Here is a 20839-nt window from a genome sequence, read left to right on the forward strand (position 1 = left end):
AGAGAGAGAGAGAGAGAGAGAGTGAGTGAGTGAGTGTGTTTTGGTGTCCATTTAAACTCTAAGGCACTTTTACAGGGGAGATTTTTTATGTCCAAAAACAGATTTTTAGTTTTGCAAATAATGTTTGATTTCTTCAAAAAAAATGAGGAGGAAACAAAAACACTTTGTAATGCCATTGTTTTGTTGAACCACAGCTGTAAATTAGCTTTTTTTTTTCCATGCGCACCACAATTCAATACTCTGGTTAAAATTTAATTCATAAAAACTAAAATGGAAAAAGTAGAATTTGGGGAAAAAAAATACAGAATTTGGAAAATAATAAAGCAGATTTCATAGTGTCATATTGTGAATGGTACCAAAGAGGCCAAAAACAGACAAGAGTTTGTGTTTTTCCACTTGTTTCACTCAATAGCAGAATAAAAAAAAATTCAAACAACTTAAACTAAAATTAGCTCTCATTTGTATTATGTTTTTGTTTTTTCTCTCACCAAGTTACCAAAGAGCTACCCATGAGTCAAACAAAGCTACTTTAGTGCCCACAGGGAACATTCAACGCTGTCGGTGAGTTTGTGCTCTAAGGAAAACCATCGACCGTTGACTGTACCTTGAGGGACACCTCAGCACATCAGATACTCCACTCAGAAACTATGACCTGCGCTCCACATCCAACCTGTGGCCACCAGAACTGCTCAATATCTAAGGCTGCAATAAACATTCATTGCTGTCGGTGGGTTTGCACCAGAATAACTCACTGATCAATGAATGCAGACTGCGGTTCAAACGCCCTGTTGATGATGCTCACCAGAAGATAAAGTGGTTAAACAGGTTAAAAATAACAATGGGAAGCTCATATGAGCTTCATGAGAAGCCAAATATAAGGATCCTGGTTGCAAGTACTGAAGGAGAAACAATGCTAGGTTAAGCTACTGAGTTCAAACCCACTGAGCTAAACATTAAAACTAGCAGCTAGAACCTACTGGTTTGTAAACATGTTTAGTGACTGAGCATGGATGGAGAACATATGAAATATCCTCAGCTGAAATATCTGATCAAATTAAATTATTTTTATACACCGTCATGCATTATCAAACGAAATTCTTGTCATTTTCTCTTTGTTCAATTTTGTTAATCTGTCGCAGATGTCGCTCACCATCAGTGTGTGAATGTGTGTATGAAGCACTCTGGAGTCTTTGGACCTGATAAAGAGCAATACCCTGCCGGCCATTTACAAACAGGCCGGTAAATCTTGTAGTTTCAAGTATTGAAAAACAAAGTGTCAATAAAAAGTAAGATATGTGATGCTTCTTTGAAATCAAAGGGGGGGACAGTTCTACTATGTGTGACTGGAGACGGAATCTGGGGCGTCTCATTTAAAGGAATATAACACAAAGGATAATGAAAGCCTAGAATTTAACTGAAAGTGCAATTTTTTAAAATCATGTTACATGTTCCCAACAGGAGGCAGCTCAAGTATGTTGTGTAGCATCACAGGGAGTAAAAACAAGCAGTCATCTTGCATTAATAACCACAAAACTCCCAGTATGGTTCACTTCATCTATTTACATTATACAAGTTGATCAGATGAGAGAGAGAGAGCAACGTGTGCTTTCAGAACATGAAGCTTGGATTACCAGATCAAAGGGGCGTGGCGGCTTCAAGTGACAGATTTCATCTAAGCAATATACGTTAGCTTTGGGAGAAATAAATACATTTTCTAATACATCAGGATGTAGATGAGAATGATTTTTGAATCCATAAATGTCCAAGCTTAATTATTTATTCATTATTGTAGTAAACTGACATTACAGGAAGCTAATGAACTCATCTGAATGCTGAAAACAGATGTGTATTGTCTCATCACACTTTGTCAGATTTTATGACAGAAATATTGAGTATATGAATCTTGCCAGTGCTGTACTCATCTCTCCTTACAGATGAGCACAGTAATGTTAGATCCCAGGTATATTTTATTTCCCATGCCGAAATAAAATAAAATTCCTTCTCTTTTCTGCAGCTGTTTAACACTTAAACAGGTCAGGAAGAATAAAAGCTGAAATCAGTCTAGTACAGCAACATCCGAACAAGACGGAAAAATATTGCTAAAAAAATCTTTCCAGACAGTAAAAAAATGGCAAAAAACTAATTTGATGAAATCTTTTATAACCGATTTTCATCATCACAGTTCTGATCTAGAATTTCCCTAGGAACAGAAACTGAGAGTATGGCCTTTACACAACTGTTCTACAACTCAGAATATTAGAAATGAACTCCTCCCACTCAGAGTGATTACTGTAAAGACAAATGATTCCTCTCATGTGTTTTATGTTATGGTCCGGCAAAAGGATTGAATTAAAAAAAAAAAAAAAGTTATTAAACGTTTGTTTAAAAAGGAAAGTTGCTGTTGTAATGTCAACAGCAAGGTACAAATTAGTTATTAATTGCACTATATTATTAAATAAGCGCCTTATGAAGCAAGTAAACAGAAATTTAAAGCTTTGTGGAACACACCACATGAAAAGGTCTATGTCCTCCTGGATTTTCATTTTCTACAGACAGAAGATCAACGCGTTTAGAATCTAGCAACGTTTAGGTATGTAAAGTTATATGATCCCTGAAAGTATTTCCATAGTCAATTTGTTAAAATGAAAAATAAATCAGAGTAAAAAATAATGTTTGGAAGAGTGTGTGTTTAGTTTGAGCCTACCTTCCAAAGCACAGTTTCACTTCATGAGGCAGAACATGTGGTAATCTGCTAAAGCAAATGTTTGACATTTAAAATATTCCGTGAGATTTAATTGTTAATCGAGTTGAAAAGCAGAAAGCAGCAGTAACAACTGTTGTACCAAAGATTTCATGCATAGCGGTCATTACAGTGGACAGCTATCTAAAAGCCATTTTCTTGTGTTTCTTGTGGATTATTATGTTATAAATGCACATAGACCACTGAAGAGGACTCTAGTGCATCAGGCAAAACACTGAAAAATGTTTTGTTAAATCCAATGTGGCGGACAGATGGAGCAGTATCAGGCTAACTCAGGAATATACAGTCCGTCCTTCTACTGTAGAAAATTCTTGCAAGTAAAAACAAAAATATATGGTTACATCAACAATAATAAGTGTATGTCATGCGCAGATCCCAGATCCTATACCAGGCTCCTCTGTTTGCACTCAACCATTTCACCAGACATTGAAGTGTCAGACAACTCATGTGACTATTGTTTTTCTCCCCATCTCATCAGAACAATGTCTATTGTGTCTGTACCACAGAATGCTCAGCTGTGCACTCATCTCTATAATGAAGGGTTTGTGCGCTACATGCCTGCCATAATCCTCTGTATGAGACTACAGTCAAAGGTTTGCTGGGAGTAGTCTGATCACATGCTGCACTGGTGTTTTTATTCACAATTTGATGGTGTTGGCATTTTAAAACCCCTTCTGACCACAGTGATTCCTTATTCAAGTAAAATAAGGAATAGTTTACAGACGGATGCAACTGTAGTAACTTGCCCTGAAAAACCTTAATTAACTAAGGCATAGATACAGACTGCTGGTAAAAAGTACGTACATGTGTTCCTTTCAGCTTTTCCCTGTAGGGGTCGCCACAGCGAGTCATCCGTCTCCCTCTAGCCTTATCTTCCACATCTTCTCTCACACCAACTACTTTCATATCCTCTTTCACTCCATCCATAAATCTGCTCTTTGGTCTTCCTCGAGGCCTCCTGCCTGGCAGTTTCACCCTCAGCATTTGTCTACCACTATACTCACTATCCCTGCTCTGTACACGTCCGAACCATCTCAGTCTGGCTTCTCTGTCTGAAATGGTCATCATGCAACGCATCTGTCACGTTGAGATACGTACACCAATTATGTACCTCAATTCTAGCAAATTAGACTTCACCAGTTCTCAGAATCTACCTATATGTTCTGAACTCCGTCACTGTGCTTGTCCCTGAACCACTTGAGTTTGTCAAGACTTCACTTAGAAAAACTGAGTAGTGTTGTCATACGTTTTCAGCAAAAAGAAGCATTCTCACAACGCATCCAGTCAAGATGTCCTAGGTTTTTTCTGTATGTTCAAACACATATGCAGGCAAAAAGTCTGCAGATCTTTTTTCACTTTTTTCTGAACAATATAAAGTGTGCAATCAGAATTAACTCCCTGGAATACAGGAACCTATAGTTCCTCTAAAATGTATTACCTTTTTATTTAATCAATATTGAATATTAACAGCATTTTTATAAGAACTGAAGGTAATAGTTGACTATTAAAATGACACTAAAATACGTAATACCGCCCTGTTTAACAAATGCAGCTGCTTTAATGTTACAATATTATGCAGAAAACCTTTTTTCTCTCGGATTCTTTTATCATTTACCACATGAATCAAATTTGATGTATTAACAATTTATTAACAATTTAATAAATTGGATTAGAAAGTGCCACAGAAGCAAMATGAAAGTCTTGAGATTAAGGATGAGACGTTTCAACACCAAGTGTTAAATAAAAAGGCAGTTTGGATTTTTTAACTGCAACAAGGATTTCCAATGTTATTCTCACTAAAAGAAACAACATAATCAGTCCTTTTACCCACCTGGCTCTAGCTCCTTGTCAGCTGTGGCTGACCAAGCAAACATTCAGCACGATGACTGCTCTCTTCACTATTGTTTGGTCTGTTTAACTGGTTGCCAGATTTCTTAGCCAAATAGTTTCCAAGAGTCTGGTTCTGCTTGACAAGACAGCCAAGAAAATAAAGTTTACTGCCGGGAGCAGTTAAGAGGGCCGTCTGCTTTACTGGACTGACTGTGTGTTTAACTCCAGGTAAGAGAGCAGAAGCTGTTGCCTTGAGGGTGAACTGATTTTGTTAGGTTGTAATTTTGGCATAAATGGTTTACATCCAAGCTAAAATTATTCTTTGTCTGTTTCAATGATATCAAACTCAAAAAGAGTTGCATATATAATAACCAGCTGTACACCTATAAAATAGCAATAGCAACTCTCAAAGGCAAGTCAAATAATTGAATAAAATAATAAATAAGTATATCTCAATAAGTATAAAAATATAGTAGAAACACAGAACTGAGATGTTAAAGAAAAATAAAAATAAATTTTATGACCAGTAATAATTCATCAGAGCATGCCCCAGTCTTTCCATCCCTGAAAACAGTCAGAAAGTAGCACCTTAAAACAGTCAAAATCACAGCTGAGTTGCCATCAGATTTAAAAACAAAACACCAGATAAATGTGGAACTAAATACTGATTAACTATATTTCAGCTCAATCCCTCCTCCATAGCAAAAGAGTGATGAAGCAGCCTAGTTTAGCCATCTAAACTAGGGCTGAACAATATTAATCATACCTAATTACAATATTATTGACAGACATTCAGATGACAACATTGCTTAAAATGTTATTTTTCCTTCAATCATTATAATATCTTATTAGCTTCTCAGCAACTAAAATCTACATCAAATGTCTTCATGATGGCCAGCAGGAGACCGTCCAATTGTTAAAATATATCACAAGTATGCAAAGCATGAATGCATGGCCCTTTAAAAAGACCACCAAATACTGCAATCAAGCAGTCCTTACGTCATCATTGCACCATTACACAGATCACAGTTGCAATAAAATCTCCAACTCAATACTCTTTCCTTTATTTAACAAGGCGAAACCCCACTGAGATTTAGATCTTGTTTCCAGGAGGAACAGCAATATTATACAGACCATGTTCCAAGCCTCAGAGTATTTTTTTACTGAGCTCTACCACCTCTGTTATTACTATGGTGTCAATCCTGACTATTTAAAATAATATACTCATCTACTAGATAGTAAATTTATGCATTTGAAAATTATGATACATTTTCATCTATATTACATAGAGTCCACTTCAGCTGAAAGTGATGTCTGTGTTACAAAGAACAAAATAAAACTACATTCAAATATTTTCTGAGTTGGGTAGGTCAGTTTGAGGTAGAGTGTATCAATTCTTTAAATCAAATGGCAATTGTGCTCAGCACAGGTTGCAAATTTGCTTGGAGAAGAGTTTTGGTCTAAACGTTCTGTTATTAGGAGTGTGTTCTAGATCTATGAAAAACAGTGGAGAGTGGGAAGGAATCATGACAGTTATTTTTGCCAAATTCTTGCCTACCTCCACATCTAACTCATTTTCTACAGAGTCAAGCTTTACTTTTTTAGCTGGCAGAGCAGGACGGGGCCTCAGCGCTGTTAGTAGCCTAAAGCAGCTTCCCACCATGAACCAGATGTTAAATTCCACATCTCCACTCTGATTTTCAGTCACACGTTACAGGCCTGTGCTGTGTGAGCTGATTTGGTAATGTTGCCTGTTCTCTTTATTCAGAATCTGCTTCATGTCCATGTGTGAAACAAGCTTGGAAAAACAACATTAAGAACAGCTTCTGATTCAGATCCTTCCAATGTTCAATGCTTCAGAAATCTTTGCCAATTATTTTAAGAAATAAAAATATGCTTTGTGAGCTGATTTGTTTTGTTCAGTTAGTGATATTGTATTTTAAAGCCACCATCTGTAATGTATACATTCCTGAAACAGGAGACAAGTACCAATTACCATCATGATTCATTAAACCAATGGAGAAGATACTGGCATATTGGAACAATGTGACTGGAACTGACCAAGTGAGACATTTTAAACACACCTCCAGGAATTTCCCTGAGTAGACACATGGTGCATTTCATTTATCTAGTTAGAGCTGGCATTTACATTGTCTGAGGAGAGAACAAGACACATTTTAGTTTATAGTTGCTCTAATAAAACGTACGTCATTTCTTGATTTTGTGTAATTGTGTGAGAGGGAGGTAGTTTAGACATCAATATCTGATGGAATAAACCAAAACATATTCTGGAAATAAACTCTTTTAATCCAGGTTTTGATATCCTCTTTCGCATCTCAGCAGGCTACAAAATGGGCTCCTTCATCAGCCTCATTTCTAAATTTGGTGTTTGCCATGGCTGACTTCAAGTCAGAAAAACAAGAAGCTGCCCTGTTAAAACACAAAATCTTACCAAGTAATTTTAGTGCAAAAATCTTAGTAAACTTGAAATAAGACTAAGCTAACTTACAAGCAACATTTCAGCAAGATATAGCAGTTTGTTTTAAGTCAATGATTCTTGAAAATAGATTAAAAAGTACAAATTCCACAGGCAGATTATTTCGATTATAACAAGATATTTTTGTCATAAGTGAAATAATCTGATAAAAGGAACAAGTACGTTTTCATCAATATAACTGACTTAAAACAAGCTCATATTTCTTATAAGGTAGCTTAGTCTCATTTCAAGCATACTAAGGCATTTGCACAAAAAACTCAACCAAAAGTAATTGGGTAGATCTTGCATTTTTGCAGTGTGTGAATGAAAGAGTATCTGCAGAGATCCTTATGCAGCAGGCTCTCTGCATAAAGTGTATTAGGGCCACACAAAACTCAGTGTGTTTATCCCTGTGGAGTTGGGCTTTGTCATCACACACTGTGAAGATATAGGCACTGACACTGGGAACAGTGTGACCCACTTCTCCCTGACCTGGAAACACTCCGCAGGCTGACCCCGAGTCTAACGCCAACGCGAGTTGAATCAAGCAAGAGGGGGGAAAAAAAGATGGGACGGTGAATCACATCAAGGCTAATCATGAATTATTAAAGGTTAAAATGATAAGAAAGCACAGAGGTCAGCAGCAGCAGCTCCCAAATTACATGGCAGCATTCACGCCAAATTCAGAGGCATAAAAGTCTGAGAGGATCACAGGAGGAGAAAAGGAAAGTCAAAAAATGAAAAGTATTGGTTTTATATTTTCATTAGCAATCCATTTAACTATACGTTCACTTCAGTTATTCGGTGGTCTTAGCAACAGTAAAAATCTCATAAAAAAAACAAAATCCAAAAGAAAGAATAAAGAGAAGTGTTGATGTTGTAGCATTGTTGAGTGTTCAGCGGCAACGCGAGTAGAGAAATGAGAACCTGGTGGTCTATGGATGACTTTTGGACACCACCATAAGAACCTGGCCCAGTTATGTGAGGACAAAGGAAAGGCATGTGCTGAGCTCAGGCCAAGTACTTCCATATGGGTGCTGAGTTCACTGGGTCCAGGTGGCATGTGGCAGGAAACACTACACGGTCTGTCAGCAGGGATTTGCTGCCACCCGATGGTCTGAGGGGTGTAGTGCATCAGAGACACTGAATACAATCACCTTATGAATTTAAGATTAACTAGAAATTAACAAGAAAGGGGGGGAGGGGGGGAGGAAGGGTTAAAACAAAGAAAAATATAGACTTTTCATAAAATATAAAAGCTACTTCTAAAATGGATCAGACGTCCATGTAGATATTAGGACTGATTCTAAGTTTTTTATCCCTCATTTGCATTTGCTTATGAAAATGGTTTGAAGTAGTATTGAACAAAGTGAAAACAGGATGCAGAGATCCAGTGAGTGATACAAACAAGAGTCCAAGCTGGTAATGATTAACCATGGAGAGGTGCAGTCACCAAAGTACCATGACAACCTCACTCTCTACCAGGTGCTAGACTGGGGTCAAGCACCATGTGAAAGGGGGAGGAGCCACAGAGGCAAAATACTTCAGGATGCAAGTCACAAAACAGCCATTTAGAGCAGAGACCCTCCTTATATGGGAAGCAGCATCTGTTAGATCAGCTTTAGCTGTGGAAAGTAGAGAAGCAACCTTTGAGAAAGAAACAAAGAGTTTTTGACCATCACCAGAACATGTGTTACTATGCTTAAAAATGATTGATTTAAAAATAAAAATCTAATTAGATCAATATCTCATCAAGATATTGTTTTATAAGATAAAACTATGAATGTATTTATGAAGGACACAACTCGGAAGAATTGAATTTAAAAATAAATTTAAGCATAAGCAGAAATATTTCCAGCTTTAATCATTTATTGAAAGCTTGAAAAGGTTTGGCAACAAAAAAGCATAAGTGTTTTCTTGCTTCTGATCAATCTTAAAATCTTTCTTTAAAAGAAGTGGCAATCAGGACTTGAAACCACAAGTAAAACATTAATAATAATCAAATAAGATTATCAATTTGGAAAACCTGAACTAATTAAAATAATTAGTAAAAATGAATGATAAATGTTTGGCATGTTAAAAGATGTCAAAATGAACCCCAAGCAGAAGATGACATGGCGTCAGCTTTGAGCAAAATGAGCCAAGAGCCAGTATTTTACCAGCTGCCATCTGAAGCTAACTACGAGTTGTCTCTGAACATGTTGATATCTAAACTGACATGAGTATTACATCTACAGGCGTAGTGTTGAAAACAGCTGTTGCCAGCTCAGTTATTTGGCCCCTGACCTGGGTGTTTGGGCACTGAATGGAGGCTTGTGAATTCCCACCCTGTTAGAAGCATTTACAAGCCCAAAGAGCCTCGCCTCAGCCCCCCTTGACCTCAGCCTCACCCTTGCCCAGAGCTTGCACCGAGGCATCCTGGGAGCATAAAAGGGCCAAAAGAGAGAAAGAGAGCAGTCCTGGCAGCAAGCCTACCTTGTCAAGTTTACAACCCAATCAGGCACTGCCTCATAAATTTCCACCTCATCCTCCTACAAGCTAACAATGCTGTCCATTCAGTTTGTGCTGCTTTAATAGCTCCTCTCCAGCTTCCTTCCACTGCCTAGAAACAAGCCTGCTCTCCTCCTCCTCTTACCTCAAAGCTTTAGAAAGGGATGAGCAGAAAGCGTACGTCCAAGCAGAGCAACACACAATCAGGTCAGTGAGGAGTCACGGCGAGGTCAGCTGTTTCTCAACTGTGTCTGACCTCTGACCTTCTCTACAGTGCCACCTGGTGCTGGAATGACACTCAGAGGAGTCTAAAGTGAACTTCACGTGAACCTGGACCTTAACATTGGACCACTGCCTCACCCCGGCCCCTCCAGTGCAGGTTTCCTTTAAAGCAAAGGACCACTGGCTTTACCATTTTGACCACTTATCATTTTATTAACAGACATTACCTGCTTACATCACAAACACTTACGAGTGCTGACTCAAACTAGTTGTTATGGTTCCAGGCACTTCCTGTCCACTGCTTGTGTTCAGTTAATTTCAGCTGATGGATTCTGGATTCACAGCAACTGTTAATGCTGTAGTTTTAAAGAAGCAAAACACAGCTCTGTCCACGGGAGCCTGGTACCGCTGAGCTCATACTCCCCTCTTGTGGACATAAAGAGAAAGATATATATATTTTAAACTCTGCTTTGTCACTAGAGGGAGCTCTTTCTTTAATAGTTTTTATCAGCAGTCACTGAAGTCATCATAAGTCTGACCAATGAAAAGGGACTCATTATTTTTTTAATCAGTACCGACTACTGCAATGTGTAATGTAGCAATAGATACAGTAAATATTCTCCATTAACACCCTTATTCTTTAGTAGATCTGGGTGTAGTGATGGACTCAGACCTGAACCTTCAGAGTCACATAGACACAGTACAAAGTTGGTCTTCCATCACCTGAAAAACATTTCCAGGATTAAAGAACTAATGTCCCAGCGAGATTTAGAGAAACTCATACATGTGTTTATCTTTAGTCAGATTGATTACTGCAACAGTGTCTCTACAGGTCTGCCTGGGAAAAAATAAATAAATAAAAAAAATCAATCTTCCAGCTGCAGCTGATCTAGAACGCTGCTGCTGGCAGCAAAATCCAGCGCTTTGGATTTTGTTCTTCCACCAGGAAGATGGAGCACATCACCCTAAAGTCCTTCTACTTGGTTCCTGGAGCTCAGAGAGTAGACTTTAAAATACTGCCGATAGTTTATAATTACTGAACAGCTTAGCACCAGAACACATTAAAGATCTGCTGCTGCTGTTGTATCAACCTTCCAGATGCTCTGTTTTGTTCCAGAAATAGAACAAAACATGGAGAAGAAACATTCAGCTTGTATGCACCACAAATCTGGAATAAACTTCTAGAAAACTGAGAAAGTTGAAATCCTGAGCTCCTTTAAATCTAGACTGAAAATCCACTTGATTAGAGCTGCTTTTGAATATAATAAATGAAACATTTTTCACATCTTGATATGCAACGATGGCACTTGACAAAATTTAATGTTTACTGGTTTTCTCAATTGACGACTGTGTGGCATCTTCTATGACTTTGTATTTTTGTGTTTTTAATATGTAAAGTACTTGTTGAATTGGTTGAATGGTTTTGAGAACATTTCAGCAACTTGTACCTTGTTGCTGAAATGTGCAGTACAAATAAACTTGATTGATTGATCAAAAAAAGGAAGTTAAAAGATTTACTTCTGGAAGGCAAAGTGTTTGAACTCACCCATGCTGTCGCTGGGTTCTGTCTCCAGGGGATGGTCACCATAAAAACCTGGTGGGAAGGCATATAGAGGCAGAGGAACAGTTAGATATTACACTCATGGTTTGCTTTTAGTGTTAAAAACTGAAGAGTGGCTCTGGAAAGTGCTTTATGCTGCAGGAATCTGCGTTGTTGTTTGGCAAATACGCTCTGCAGGAGAAAACATGGAATCCTTTGCAGCATCACCACCACTGCCCAATGACCAAACAGATATCACATAACAAATCTCATCCCCCAATCCAGAAACAAACAGCAACAATATGGAAATAAATATTAGCCATTAATACCGTCCCAATGTTTTTTGGGGGTTTTTTGTAATCGGACCGATACAGATATGTTAAACTTCTGAATTGGTTAATAAATACTACTAAACTTTTTAAATTAAGCAGATATCAAACATAAAATTAGCAGAATCCCCCTGCAAATCAGTCTGAGATCCCAAAGATTCCACAGAGCAAAGGCCAGAGGGGATCTAGTTCCTCCAGGGTGTTCTGGGTCTGCCCTGGAGATTTAGTATGACATGACCATCCCACTTATACCTGGAATTTCAATTTTTCAGTCTTTGTGAATATTTCTTACATAGAACAAGGAGAAAAAGCGTTAAATCAGGAGCTTAGCATTCAACCACTAGCCATGAAGCTAGGGCCTTATGGAATCTGTTTTATTATTTCCTAAATTCCATGTTTTTCATGTTAACCATATTTATTAACCCAAGAAGAATGTAATCATTGTGTGAATGAAAAGAAAACAAATCAATAGAAGGTCAGCATACATATGTTTCACAAATACAACAGAGCGCTGCGGTTCAACAGAACATTAGCTTTACAAGATGCTAGGGTGGTTCTTCCCAATATTTGTAAGAACTCAATAATCATGAGCAAAACTAAAAATCTTATTAACATATGAAAATCTTCATTTTAAAAATGCTTTATAGTTGATCTGAATACCTAAATATTTATCACTTAAAAAAACCTGCAAAACTAAAAGCTTGACTGTCAGTGTTTTGGAGTAGCTTTCAAGTTCCTGCAACTGCACACGCCACTGTTTATTTTTTAGTCATAGCTACTGTTTGTTTTAATATTTCTCGTCTCCTTCTAATTTTATCAAATTTTGTTTGCATCATTTAATGTTTATTTGTTTCCACCTTAGATTTTAGTCAGTCATAGTGATATGGTAATAGTTTTCTTGGATTATATTGGGCTAAGGCCGCACGATATATTGCTAATTTATTATCATCACAATATCAATGTAAACAGTAAGTGTTTGGATTCCAAAAACTATTACCTGATTATCCAAGTACAATGCATTAAAAGTGTATTGTCTCTATGACAAATGCATTTTGAACTTGTTTACTGGAGCAGAATGAAAACTTTCAGATGATAAAAGAGGTGGTGATGATTCAGCACCCAATCAGTCATGCCTGTCTGTAGACAGATCTTTGACCCTACTGAACAATGATTGCATTTTGTGACTCGTAAAAATTTGTGTGTTTGTGTGTAACCACAACAGTAGCATGTATGTTGACAATTGAAGATGGTTTAATGTCATAACGGAAGATGTTGGCCAAAACTTAGTAAGTTGTCGTCGTCAATATCTATACTCTGTCTTAAGACAATTCACAGTACAAGATAAAAACATTGTTTTTAGAAATTCTCAGAATTATGGTTTTAAATAACCTAAGATTTTAATATTACCAAAAGATTGTGTTCATTATGTTGCCATTCTAGTCCAAAGTGTTGTCTCATCATGAGCTGGACGTTTGACCTCTTACTGCTGTGGAAAATGCTTCTCATCTTCCAGAACCCTGCTTGGTGTCACCAATTGTTATATTCTACTGGGCTGCACACAGATTATGAATCTAGCCTACACTTGACTTGACAACAAAAAACAGTGTTTTGAGTGTTGCATGTGTATTGAGCCTTTGCATTGATGTTCAACAGACAGACTGTACACCTCACTATCCATTCTTTCACATCAGGTAATGTGGTTATTATTTTGCTGTCTTTAGGGAATAGTGTGATGAATCCTTTCTGCAGACCACCTCACAGACTTTTAGACCAAAAATTTATCTCACAACACAAACTGCTGGAGCATTTTTAGCCATAAAATGAAATCAAGCTGGATAACTGGACTAATCGATATAATAAACAATGGACCAATCAACCAATGGACCACACTGTCTGATTTTAATGCACAGCCTGATGTATCATCTGACATCCATAGCTGAAGAACAATCTGCTTTCTTCATATCAGTTACCCTCTTGGTGCCAGAATTTATTTTTACCCACCCCCCCTCCACATCTTGCCTCCTTCAGCAGTGCAGCCATCTGTGCGCCCACCGAGTAACAGCTTCTCACTTACACAGCGCCCAGTAAGCCACATCATTCATGTCCAGACTGCTTCAGACCAAGGGGCCATCAGTATCGAGTCCACCAAACCACTCACCTCCCCCGATTTGTGTCAGCGTACCTCCGTGCTACCAACAGCTGTAGACCCCTGACCCGACACACGCTAGCTGCTCCCCTGCCCCTCCCCACCTCCTGCCCAGAACCAGCCCCGCAGTCAACAGCAGCATATGTTCTCCCTAGAGCATACACCAACACACACGTGCCTCAGTCATCTTCCTGCTGAACAGACACACACTTATACAAATGTAACAAGAACGAATGTCTGCAGGCCCCTGCCGAGTGCACAATCTAGTTCACTGTCGATGTTTCAAATCATGTGATCGGCCATCCTGGTCAACAATAATGGTGATGAACTGATTATTGAAATAATCATTAACTATTTTAGTAATTAAATAATCAATAACTGGAGTAAGCAGACTAAGGTCATTTGCTAAGAGAACATCACACTCAAATTAAGCCAACGCTGTATGAAAAATATATGCAGTTTGATTTAAATAGAAAAAATAAATACCTTATTTGTCTGTAAATCTGTTCTATTCAGAACTCCTCAAATGTCAGTTTCAGCTTCACCTGTTTCAAAAGTAATAAAAAATTTTTTAAAAAATCCTATTATGCACCTTTTGTTATCGGATTTTTGATTGGTTAATTAGACAAATAAACAGATCAGTCCTCCGCTGTACTGATGGCCTGAGCTTCACAGGTTGATGTTAGAGGAATTTTTAAGCCAAGAAAGCATCTTTTGCTGCAAATAATCCAGTGTTCACTGAAGGGATGTTGTTATTTACGTCAATATAATGAAATTGAATTATTTATTTATTTGCATTTTTTATTTAATTAAATTAAATGGTTAAGTGAAAAATTTGCAGAATGTGCCGCTTTTTGTAAATCAGATTAATCAAAAATATTGTCTGACAAATAGAATACTCCGTTATTAAAATGTGTTGGCTGCAGCCCTAAATAAACAGCGGAATAAATAAAAGCTGTTCATTTTTCTTAAGAAACCATAAGCTAAGAATGTCAAAGAATTTGTGAAGTTACAGTGAATATTCACAACCTGAGAGCAAGAGAAAACGGAGCTCTCCTTCAACACAAAGCCAGCTTCACAGTGTTCCCTTACCCACTGTGAGGGTCCTGGTCTATCAACCCTCCACAAATTTTTCTCTGATTTTTTAGTTGCTCTCTGGTCAACTGACAACATTTCTGAGATCAGAGCCAGGTGTTGTTTCAGTCTGTTCTCCAAAGCTTCAATGTTCACCATGACCAGCCCCACAGTACAGAAGAACAGAGCGCTTGAGTGTGTGGTCTCTGTCACTAATCCCCACAACAGCTTATTGACCATCATAGCCTGAGGCTGGACAGGTTTCCAGCAGCAGCCCATACAGCCAGAGCCTGCTCCGCTGTGGCCCATTGTCTGCCGACAATGAAAGGCTGCATCTTTAACCTTTCACCTTTAAAACCTTTGCAACCTCCAGCACAATCAGCTCACCATCAAAACAACATACCGTCTTCCCCCCTGGCTCCCTGCTTGTGGATTGGGACGTATGGAGCATGATAGATTTGTGTGGTTTACCACCAAGTAGCTCAACAATATAGCATCCATCATCTCTGGATGTTCTGATGACTTCCAGCCGGCCTGCATCAGCAGGCTTTGATGTGCAGCTGAGCTATCACCGTACGACTCATTCGATCATACATAATTAACGGTCTGTTCATAATTAACATGAAAAAATTCTTAGGCAGTAGTCTATAGGGCTACACCATATCAGGAAAATGGAAATGAATAAATGGATTTATTCATTAAGTTTGTCATTACCAATAAATATTACTGACAAAGACCCTGAATGTTTGCTGCAGCAGCTTGTACAATAAATGATTTTTATTGCAATCCAAGGAGTTCTTTGCTAGGGGTGGGCATTTATCTATTAGAGGCCCCATGGGCCAAAACTTACAAACTCTCTTACACATAGTGAATGTGAGAGAGTTTGATAGTAAATGTGAGAGAGTTTCTAAGTTTTGGCCCATGGGGCCTCTCATATTTATAGCACCGTTTATCATTTATCATTATAAATTTCTTATAAGATTTTTTTATTCATTGTTGTTGCTTTAAATTCCAATTGATGATGCTTTAAAAAAAACTGTCAGTATTAGAGATGTGCCGATCAGGTTTTTTCCTGCCGATTCCGATCACTACGGTTACATTATGTGGAAAAAGGAACCATGAATTCACCTTAATTTAGTTAAAAGCTTTTAACACCTTAATTTAGTTAAAAGCTTTTTTTGGGTTTTTTTCCAAGAAAAAAACCCAAAATAAAACAAAACAGGCATTGTGCAAATTGTACTGCTATCAATAATACTATCTTTAACAGACTGAAAACATATGAAGGCTCTGAAGACGCTAAATAATGTAAAGAGTCAAAGTAAAACCTCTGAACATTGCCAAAAGATTTAAGTATAAAACTTAACATTCAAAGGCAAAAACAGGATCCATTACAATAAACAATGCTGAGTTACTGAATGAAAACTTCCTGATAGCATGGCGGCTAGCTGATTACTGCTAGTTCTGATTGGCTGTTTCTGACTGAGCGGAGTAATTATGCAGAGCAGGGAGGAGATCGATTATTTTTTCAGAGATTATCTGTCTCATGTTAGGTCAGCGAAAGTTTTAATACGTATGTAAAATGTATTTTTTTTAAGCTAGAAGCTGCAGCTTTAAACAGAGGTTCGGTGTGAGAGTCACTACCAGGTGGAGCAGAAGCGGCGCTCCGTCTGTGAAATATTACTACCTGTAGCGCGTAGCAGGGGTTCAACAGCGAGAACAAAACCAGCGTCTTACATCGCAGCTCAAAGACTTAAATAATTTTGCGGGTTATTTGTTTAGCTTTCTGACCGTCATGCTAATCCGGGTGAGTGTTTGTAGCTGCGCGCTGCTTTACCTGCTATCTGATCCTCCATATGTCTTTTTTACTGCAGTCAGTCTCGATGTAGCCAAACTTCGTCAAGTATGCCATTGTTTTTATGCCATATTAGATTCGTTGTGTTGATGCATTTTGACCTGCTTCACCCCACGTGCTTCAATTTTCCGCCGCAACACACAAACTTCCCCATTCACTCAGTGCGTTATAGTTCCACATCGCTTAGGATTTGTTGCTGCGCGTTTGCGCAGTGTGAAGGAAAAAGGAGACCARCTGCACAGACAGGCTGCAAAATGAGATGCAGGTGATCGGTTTGTGTGATCGGCAACAAGAGACTGTGATCGGCCATCACCGATCATACACTTTTTCACAGAAATCGGCCGATTATGATCGGTGGCCGGTCGATCGGCACACCTCTAGTCAGTATCGTTAAGATTTTAAGTTTTGCTATTTTCTCCACTGTTTGTTCAATGACAGGATCAATAAATATCAATACATTTGAAAATCTGAGTTCAGTTTAGTGATGCAAATCTTCTTCATGCAACTGGTGTCCTAAAGAAGTGTATAATAAAGAGGAATATTTTCCAAGAGCAGTATCTGTTTGTGGGGGTCACTGCTCAGTCCTGCTCTCAGAGCCACACAGTTAAATAATTTTTATTGTCCCCTTTATCGCAATCATATTGTGACACTGATAAAGGTTTCATTTTTTAAATAAATAACATTTTTATCATCATCACAATAGTACCACAAAATACTGTGACAAAAATGTAAGTCCATATTGCCTACCCCTATTCTTTGCAATATTTATATTGCATACAGTAAAATTGCAACAACAGTGAATGTTTGCTATACAGCAGGGGTGCCCAAGTCGGTCCTCGAGGGTCAGCATCCTGCATGTTTTAGTTATCTCCCTGGTTTAGCACACCTGCGTCAAATGATGGCTCATAGAAGGCCTAAGAAGAACATTGACTTGCTGAGGAGGTTGTTGTCACCACCAGAGAGAGAACTAAAACATGCAGGATGCCGTCCCTCAAGGACCGATTTGGGCACCCCTGCTATACAGTATTGAGCAGCTCAGAGTAAAGGTGTAAAGAAATTAGGAGCTGTGAAGCAGCACAGAATCTAATGATTATTAGTGTAATTGTGTATTAATGTAATTTATGATGACAGATCATCCTGGAAGCAGGTCAAAAAGCATCAATCAACAAATCTAATGTGATATTAAGAAGCTAGCACTTGACAGAGTATGGTAGTTTATCAAAGCTCACTGCAGAGAATAAACTAAAACAAACTCAGTACTGTCAGACAGCAGTTGAAGCAGTCTTCAATTTCCAACACCCAGCAGTATGAACGCGACAGGCAGAAGGCTAAGCAAATAACCCCAAAAATTATTTCATTTTGCAGACATAATACTGCCCAAGCTCCAGCAGACAGAGTCCTAACACATCGAACGTCTCCTTAAAAAGGTGTTGCATCACCTGGAAGTTTCACAGCTCATATATGGAGCTGGAATTTCAGTGTTAAGTTTAACATCTCTGCGGAAAAATCCAGATTTTACACTTCGGCACAATAATATCTGCACCCTGCACAAGTAGGAAGATCAAGCGCTTAAATTCAGTGCTGCATCCGCCATTGTGGACCGACACAGGAATAGACTGTGTCGGTCCACAAGACTGTGGACCGACTGTGTCGGTGAGGAAAAGTGCAGATGCTTCTCTAACTTTAGTAAATGCTGTTGAACTTTTTTTGCCCGTTCAAAGTAAATGCTCTGTAATTTCACTAGTGCCTTTTTCTGCTTCAAGGTCTTCAAGGTCAAGACTAGATTAATCTGGTTTAGTAGCAAATGGGTTTTTAATGTGTATATGAAGCACTGTATTTATTTCTTTTCACATAATAAAAAAGGTAAACACTTTTTTGAAACTATGCACAACTGAGTTTGCTCATGCACAAAACAGTGTTGAATGCCACTTACATTTGACTTCAAATGTTTCCTTTGTTAGCTGGACATTATTCGACATATGCAATGTTGTGAGATCTATTTGACTTTCTGCATAATTTAAGCTGCTGAGAGTTTTACTGTTAAATATTGCATCACTGATAACAGATTTTTCAGTTGTGGTTTTGACTGAATAGTTGCTGCACTTTGCTTGCAAGTTTTTGTATGCGCTTATGTAAATTAAGGTGATTTTGTGGTTCCTTTCTGCCAGATCTGTGTTATTGGTGTTGGTGATCAGCCCCGATCAGCATTTAGGGCTGATTCAGTAGCATAAAACTTGATCGGAGGATCCCTACTAATATTTATGCTCCAAAAGAATCCCTAAAAACATTGAAACAGCCCATTTTTTTACAGCTTTTCCCCTACGCAGCAGGGGACCTACCCTAAAGAGAAATGAAGGGCAGTATCAACCCGGTAACCATAGTACATCAGCCTCAACTTTTAAGTCTGTTCTGATCTCGATGCCAAAACCCAAATAGTAGTAAATTACCTGTTATTCCAGCAAATAGGTTTGTTTTAAATAAAGAGCTACAGAGAGAAAAGATAAATTATTTGTTTCTGAATGAGTTTTAAGACTGCCCCTAAAAAACTGTTGGTTGTGTGAGGTCCTAGTGGCAGCAATGCGTTTCTTCCACCCTGTGGTCTATGTGTTCTATACCATTACCATGGAGAAACTCATTAATCAGATATTCTGTTTGCCACTGTGACTAAGCTGCCAAGTGCTGATAGTAAAACAACAACTAATGACAAATTCAATCAAATTTAATGTGCGTACTTTCAAAATTAGGTGAAACAGCAGCTCAAAATCAAACTGCTCTTTGAGGCTATTCAAACGCTGGCATGTCAATAAACTCACAGATATATTTGTAAGTATATAGTGAAACGCCCAACAAATTAACTGGATCTAGAAGATCAAAACGCTCTTTGAAGGGGAGCAACACCAGTAATCCAATGCATCTTCTTGGACATAGAGTTTCTATGGTGACCAACTGCTGTACTGGCCTATAGGTGGCAGTAGACCCCATCACTTTATTACAATATCAATCTTTAACTAGGAGACGTACCACAGATTTAGATCAGCCAGCACAAATGGAGCCTAGTAGTACATACTGCTAATAGGTTGTTGCTATGGACAAAACGAACAATATGCTCAAGTGTACATGCTGTACATGCTACCAGCCACTCAGTACATTCATCCAGCCACTCAGTTTTCATCCATTTACTTATTTACCCATGGTCCTTCCTGTTTAACATGACCAAATCAGTAGTGTGCGCCATCTGAAACAGATGGAGAGTCCATCACAGTTCCAACAAAGAACGAGACAAAAATACACAACACACTAAGTTTATCATCACCCTTTTTTGGGCCAACGCCCCCCTAGCCTTTATCCACGTCTCTCACTGCCCCCCACCAAAGAATTTGTAGGCTACTTTGCACTGACAATTATTTTATCATTAATATTACTATCACTATTGTAGATGTTTTGATTTTTATGCTTGTTTCTGTATTTATCATCAAAAATAATTTCCCAGAGAACAAGAGAGTCATGGAAATAGAAATTATTTTCACAGGCGTCTACAAAAAATGCAATGAACATTCAACTTAAAATCAGTAGGCCTAGCGGCAGCCAGTCAGAGTGGAAAGAATATTCTTATTCTTTGCCATTTTCTAGTTGTTAAATATTCCACAAAATGACCAGATAAAAGATGTTCAACATGCCAGTTTAAACTTTGAACTAGTTGCAAACCGACTGAGCTCTGCAACATTAAAACATGGATAGAGCTGTAACTACATTAATCATAGCTCTTCTTCTCTTCAGTGTTTGTCAGTTTCTGGTGGTGCAGCTCTGTGCTGCCTTCAGGAGAATGGGACATTAGAGTATCATCCATAAAACTTCCCCCACAAGGCATTTATTGTGCAAACCAGAACTTTCAGTGTAAAAACAAAATTTCCAGATCCTTTTAATGCCATACAAATATGAGACAGAAACATGGATTATATCTTTATATAAACCTGTCTATTGATTTATAGATTAATAGTTTTACTGGACATAAATTACAAAGAACAAATCTGGTTCTTAATAAAATCCTAATGAGTCAAACTGAAAGTGTCATGGAGTCATCAGCCTCATGACATTAACACTGACATGAAAAATAATATT

General features: G+C 38.1%; 1 protein-coding gene across 1 annotated transcript in view; it reads right to left on the bottom strand.

The window, feature by feature from the left end:
* Positions 1 to 20839, bottom strand: part of nr6a1a (nuclear receptor subfamily 6, group A, member 1a) — a 125914-nt gene that overhangs the window by 85690 nt on the left and 19385 nt on the right. The window contains exon 3 of the mRNA XM_008417362.2: positions 11326 to 11373. Within this exon, the coding sequence (XP_008415584.1) occupies positions 11326 to 11373 (48 nt within the window). The remainder of the gene's footprint in view (positions 1 to 11325; positions 11374 to 20839) is intronic.

This window comes from Poecilia reticulata, linkage group LG9, assembly GCF_000633615.1.
Source record: "Poecilia reticulata strain Guanapo linkage group LG9, Guppy_female_1.0+MT, whole genome shotgun sequence".
NCBI classification, from domain to species: domain Eukaryota; kingdom Metazoa; phylum Chordata; class Actinopteri; order Cyprinodontiformes; family Poeciliidae; genus Poecilia; species Poecilia reticulata.